This window comes from Glycine max, chromosome 18 (assembly GCF_000004515.6).
Source record: "Glycine max cultivar Williams 82 chromosome 18, Glycine_max_v4.0, whole genome shotgun sequence".
NCBI lineage: Eukaryota > Viridiplantae > Streptophyta > Magnoliopsida > Fabales > Fabaceae > Glycine > Glycine max.
Window position 1 is genome coordinate 53986285 of NC_038254.2, and position 7176 is coordinate 53993460.

Below are 7176 nucleotides of genomic sequence, written 5' to 3' on the forward strand. Positions count from 1 at the left end.
TTCTTCCTCCTCAAGTAGCGCAGCGAAGCCATTAATGTGTCTATTATATGAGTAAATAATTGCTTCTTTCGCCTTCTCCCGACTGTCAAAGAAATAAATGTGATGTACTACGTGAGAAGGTCATGTTAGAAATATAATATGAAATTACGTATGTATCTTGTCTAATCAATTAATTAAAATTTAGGATAATTAATTGAATCAAAACAAAAAGAAAAATGCTTTTGTCAAATAAAACTTATTTCTTTAAAAGACAAAAACATGGTGGCACTTTAAAAGAAGTCATATTTCTTAACAGAGTCAATCTCCCAATGATCTCCTTTAATGATTTTTTTTTAATCAATCTCCTTTAATGATTTAAAAATATATAAGTGGGCCATGAAAAATTAATAAGAATAGGACAATAATTAACGAAAAAAATGCTTTTGTCAAATAGGTGGCATGGTGAACACAAGAGAAGTGGAATCCAGCAAAACACACATACGCACAAGAGTAGTGGAATGTTTGCGGACTCAAAATGCAGCTTACGGCTATATGCTCAATACATCAGAATTAAGCATATTTTAGCTATTCTTTTATCAATACAGTAGTCCAGCAAAGTTAATTTTAAAATGGGGAATAATTGGGGAGTGGATTCAACTATATATGGAGTGGAATCTTCTGTTCTTTAGCTAGCTTTTTGGTGCATGTAACTTCTGGGTAGGGGAGATTGTTGTTGATCATAGGCTATTCAATTACCATGTGATGTTGTTATCACGTAACCTTGTAGTAAATTCTGGTTTCGTGATTTAAGAAAACTTTGCTTTTTTTTTTTAATAAGATTAATTTGATAGCAAAGAAAAAAAATGGTGAATTCGAATTTTCTAAAGCTAACAATTAAATCATTACAGTTAAAAAAGAAAAAAAAAAGCCTTACTTTGTATTTAAAATAATAATAAAAAGTCCATAATTTTATACCTTCCAAAGATTGAACCTAGTAAATCATAATGAGAATCCGTGGCAAGTTCGAGGTCAGCAGACGTAGGGCTGGGACCATGAGAATGAGCTCCCATGTATACAATGTAACACTGTAAACAAAACCAACGATTGGTGAAATGAGACCCATGATGATCACGAAGCCAATAATGGTGGTAAATTCAGCAACACCTCAAACAAATATTATCATAATATCATGGCAGAATTAACTGTTAAACAAACGAGCAATAAGAAAAACATAACCCTGCCTTTTTGCTGCCATTAACAGCTGCCAGCAAGAAAGTGAAAAGAAAAAATGATGAAAGGATAAGGTGAAGGCAAAAAATGGAGCTGCCCATTCTTCTCGAATTGCTTGTCAGGCATATTAGCAAAATAATGCTTATATAGGGCGTCCCCTCTTCCCCTTAAACCTTTCATTTGGTCATTGGGAATGTGCCTGACACAGCTTTTGCTTTATTATTCAATACAAACATAAAGAGACAACTACACTTTTTCTTTTTCTTTTGTTTTACGATATTTCCAAAAGTTTTCTAGATGATCTCTTCGGTCTTCTCCCCTATTATTATTATTATTATTATTATTATTATTATTAGGGCAAAGAGAGGTAAATTTTTCAAAGAAAAATATAATAAAAGAGGAGAAAAGGGAAAAAAATTAGAAGTTAAATAAAAAAAAATGAGGATCACATGGAAGAAAAAACTAACAATTTGTGTACATCAATTGTGGGAAAGGGATCTACTGCTGTTGATATAAAAAACTGCAGGGAGTGCAGTTGAATTTATCACCACAAACTTTTTATTATTAATTAAACAAAATATTAATAGAAAAGTGTGTGGTAAGAGATAGGGTTAAAAAAGTTATAACACATTAAAATCTATAAGTGTATATCCACCAAGTAGAAGAAAATTGAAATGAAATTGCACTCTTTGTAGTTTTTTTAGATTATCCTCGTCCTCAAATGTGGGTATTCCGTATTAATAATTAATATAGATATTGTTATTGTTGATGTAGAATACACATGTGATTGATTCAAGTGTTTTGATTAATTTATAATAGTTTTAAAAGCGTTGTAAGTATTTCAAATCAAAACATTTCGTTATTTATTTAAAATGTTCGTGACACTTATTTTAATTATAATTAGTCAAATTAATATAATTATTTGTTTTTATGATTTTAAAAATAAAAAAATGATTTTGGCATAAAAAATGAATTTGAAGTAACTAAACAAAGTTGACAGAAATCTATAAAAATAAATTTGAGTTAAGAAAGTTATAATACATTAAAATCTAGAGAGTTTGTATGGTGCCCCGATAATTTTAAGGGTTTTGATATTGTTAGTTTTTTTACCAATTAAATTATATGTTATCTTTTCATTGATTTTTTTAATTTTCAAATTATTTCTTAATTATTATTTTTTAAAATTTTAAAATTACAATTTCTTAAATTAAAACATATGATCAAAGATAACTTTAGAACACTAAACCCTAAAATATTTTTAGTTACTTTCAACACTTTTTATAAAAAAAATATTTTGAGATTTATGGCTTAAAAATTTCTTATTATTGTTTCTTAAGCATAGGTTTTATAAAAAAAAAGTGTTGGAAAGTAACTAAAAAAAATTAGGATTCTTTAAAGTTATCTTTAATCATATTTTTTAATTTAAAAAAATTTTAATTTTAATTTTTTTTAAAAATAATCATGGACTAATATAAAAAAAAAATAATGAGAAGATGACATATAATCTAATAGGTTAAAAAATTAACACTATCAAAAGTCCCCAAATTATTGGGAACAAAGAAACTCTCTAAAATCTATAAGTATATATCTATTAACATATTTTTTTTTATCATATTATTGGTATAGAATATCCACCAATTTTATTGATAATTAATTTCCGTAAAAAAAATCTAACTAGTCATCAATCAATGGCATGAAGGAGTTAAATCAGGAACAGAAAGACTTTCAAAGCAAAGGCATGAAGGCAGGATAAATTTTACTAAGTGAAAAGCAGAATTGCAGTTCAAGAGAAGTTCAAAGAATTTCTTTACTGAAAGAAGGGAATTGCTTTAATTTCCTCTTTCCCGGCTTGCTTTCTTGGCCCGGACAATTTCTCTTTACTTGCTCAGTCTCTTCGAACCTCTACCTAGAGCATCTTCGAATCTTGTTGAATTGGTCTAAAGCTACTGATTCAAATTCTGTTACTAAACCTGAGCCTTCTGAAGAGTCCATGTACCTTTAGCCGGTGGAACTAGTTCTAACCTCTTCTTTCGCTTACTGCTTTAGAAATATCAAAATTAGACATTTCTTAAGGGACCAGTTCTAATACTACTCAGAACAACCTATTGTTATCCACTAACATGTAATATAAATAAATTTACACAAATCTTAGTACCAAGTTAGCTGAAAATTTTATAAATCTCTCAGTTACTGTTAGTTGAAAAAAAAAGATTAAAAAAATCAGTGTGTAAGTATTTTTTTTTTTAATCATGATATTGGCACGAAATTTTTTCTTTCAACATAATGTATTCATACTTAATACCTAATCAAGATTTGAATTCCAAATTACTTAATTAAAAAACACATATTATTATCCCTTATATCAAACTTTGTTGGTTGTATAAGCATTTTATAATTGTGCATTCATTGATTCATAGGTATAGTAGTTAGGACCATGTGTACTTTAATGACATACCTCATCACAAATTAAAATTTACCGTAACAAAAGAATTTAATTTAAATTAAATATAATTTTTGTTATCATAAATAAATGAATATAAATTATAAGTTATTTAATTATTGATTGCATAAATTTTATAATTTTTATATGTATTAATTTTCTTTTTTTCATATATTATATTTGACGTCCATTAATTATTGATTTTATATTTAGGTAATAATTAATTGATTATGTAATTATTAAATTAGTATTTAATTGGCTAACTATTTAATCAATCAATGTTGGATTAATTATGCTATTTAGTTGTTAACACACACTCAGTTTGTGAGGGAGGACATGTGTTTGATCCTGATAGAATACAATTTTAGGGAGGAATTAATGAAGATTTTAAGTATAATTAAGTCTCAAATCTATTGTTAGTATTATAGCCTGCCAATTGGAAAATCAAATGGCCTAATTACGGTGGTTGAAATAAAATAATTATGCTTTTTTCTCTTAAAAAATTATATATTTTTTTAAAGTATGTAAGTCTTGATACCTTGATTGTATTAAATTGTAGATGATGCATACTTTCACATGATTTGGTATTAAAAATATTCAAATTTATACTAAAAGTCAAATTGATTAATATTTAAAAGATCACATTGTTACTGTAATATTTATGTAAAATAAGTAATCAATTATACAATTAGGAAAATATAAATTATAGGTTAATCTACCTTTATATATCAGAATTAATTATATATTTGATCAAATTTCAATAAAATAATCTAAAATAAAAACAATATTATAGAGATTTTATTTTTCAAGTCTCATATTATGCATCACTATCTTGCTTTTCTTCTTCTTTTGTTTTATCAAATTATCAGTAATTAGGAAAAGAAAATTTAAACATTATTTATATAATTAAATATTATATTCTGATCTAAATATTACACAATACAATTAAATATTTCAATTAGTTATATATTTTAAAATGATATGTATAGAAAACAATTACTAAAAATATAAGACAAAAATTCAACAAAACATATACTTAAACGATAAAAATGAACTAACATGTACGGTGAAACTCAATTTGCATCTCTTTATTATGGTTTATATAAATTAAAGTTAGTTTATTTTCTTTTCTTTTTGGAAGCATTTTTTTAAATTAAAAAGTAATAATTACAAATTACAATTTAAAAATATTTTTAATTTTTAATATCTCTTATTAAAATTATATATAACTCATATAAAAATGTGAATGTGTTATAAAGAGAATATTTTTAAAACACACATTTATATAAATTAAAATAATATAATACATGTGTGAATATATAAATTATATATAATAATATTCATAATTTTATATTTAAATATATTAATATATTTTTATAAAATAAAGAATATATTAAAAATTATAATATTAATTTAATACGCTTACAAGTATAGATTATCATTTTATTCCACTAATTATATAAATTATATAGTGACTAGTGAGTGTAAAGTTTAATAAACGTAATGAGTTTTTTTTAAGAGATCCCGTATTAGAGGGTTGCTTCTAGAAAAAATAATATTAACAAGGTTCTGGCTAACACTTGTTATTAAAGAACTAAAAAAAATTTTAGTGTAAAAATTACAAGAAACTATATTATATTATGAACAACGAAATTTTATACAAGTTAATAAAATATTTTTAATTTAAGTTTTTAACTATAAAAATTAATCTTACTACTTTAAGTTTTCTAACTAGTACTTTTTAAGAGCATTAATTAACATTTAGTAACTATTAATAATGAGTACGGATCCTCTAAACTAGAATAATACAATATATTGGAAAGTACTAAAACTATTCTGTCTTAAAAAAATACATTTATATTGTAAAATAATCTAACCGAGTTGATCTATAAGTTGACTTATAGGTTTAAATTTATAAATATTTGATTTAAATTAAATTAAATTTTATCAAAAATTTTAGAATTGTTTGATTTAATTTATTAATATTTGAATTTTAAGTATGGAGACTCCTAAAATAAGTACTTCTTAATCTTTTTGTTATTTATTTCACACATTTTTTTATATTTATTTTTTCTATCATACTTATAATATTAATTTATCATATTTTATTTATTTATTGTTATAAACTTAGTTATGTAAATCGAGTGGTAGCAAATTTTATTGTAAAAAATTAGTTTGTAAAATATAATTGTAATTTAAATTATTATAATAAATCTCATCAAATAATATTATTTTAATTTGTATTAAATTATTTTAAAATATTACGTTAATAGGATTAAATGAATCAATTTATTATTTTCATACATTTGATAATATTGTGTTAATTATATTAAATATTTAAATAAATCATGATATAAAATAATAATTTAAAAATTCAAATTCAAATTTAAATGAATAATTCATTAGTTGAAATTAAATCAAATAATGTTAAGTTTAAAAAAATTGGAAAAATCAAACCGAAATAAATCAAATAATGTTAAGTTTAAAAAAATTGGAAAAATCAAACCGAAATAAATCAAAACCGATCCGCCAAAAGCTCTGATTGTTAGCAGGTTCTCGTTTAAGCGATACGCAGGGACAGAAGCAGGTTATGATCTACAAGGGCAGTGGCCCCCCCAACTAACATTAGTTTCTTACTTCCTTTACATTATTTTAATAATATCTATTGCTCTCATCCTTTTATATTAGTAGACTATGTTACTGGTTAAAGTATATTTTTTTAGTACCTCACCACCAAAGAACAAGAGACTATTGCCTATTAAGCTATCAATATGTTAATCTCCCAATTTTTATATATGGAATACTTTTAAAATAATAATTCTGAATTTGAATTCTATTATTTTCAGAGTAAATATATAGTTGTACCACATTAATTATATTCGTTAATTAATACTATACTCTCCTAGGACCCTTGTTTTTTTTTATAAATATTATTTATAATTGTCTCACTAACGCACATAAAATAATAAATTTTATCAATTAAAAATATATAAGTTGTATTTTAGAAGTATATGTTATATATGACACCAGTATTTTCAAGTACTTATTGCATTATTTTCTTTCTTCCTGTCCTTCCCTTTCCTTAAATTATCTTCTTTCAAATATCGTAATACTTTTTTTATCCTCAAAGGCAATATAGTTCAACAGTTTAAAAATGAACCAGTATTCTTTTTTCTTTTATTTAATTTTGTAAATTTTATTCAGAACAATAATTTTATACATTAGATGCAAAAACATATGTTGATTGCTATAATTTCTTTAATTGCTTATATTAATTATGATAATTAATTTTTCTCTTCTAAATTCCAACATAAAACCTTGTTTAAGAGATTCAGAATTAGTTTCAGTCCGATTAATGGCATACGTATGTTAAGTTTTAATATTTTTTTTAATTTGAGAGATAAATTAATGCATATAAAATAGTTAATTTTAAATATTAATTATTCTTAATAAAGGTGTTAAATTTTTGTTCCCCTAACCAAAACTTTTAGTTCCATCCCTGCCAATACGTTGTTTCATTATGATAA

The 7176-nt window shown here is 24.0% G+C and overlaps 1 protein-coding gene across 1 annotated transcript in view; it reads right to left on the reverse strand.

The window, feature by feature from the left end:
- The window catches only part of LOC100815159 (subtilisin-like protease), an 8070-nt gene extending 6625 nt beyond the window's left edge, over positions 1-1445 (reverse strand). The window contains exons 1-3 of the mRNA XM_041011852.1: positions 1221-1445; positions 955-1064; positions 1-82 (exon numbers count right to left, since the gene is read on the reverse strand). Of these exons, the coding sequence (XP_040867786.1) occupies positions 1-82; positions 955-1064; positions 1221-1310 (282 nt within the window). The 5' untranslated portion in view covers positions 1311-1445. The remainder of the gene's footprint in view (positions 83-954; positions 1065-1220) is intronic.
- Positions 1446-7176: the final 5731 nt, after the last annotated feature.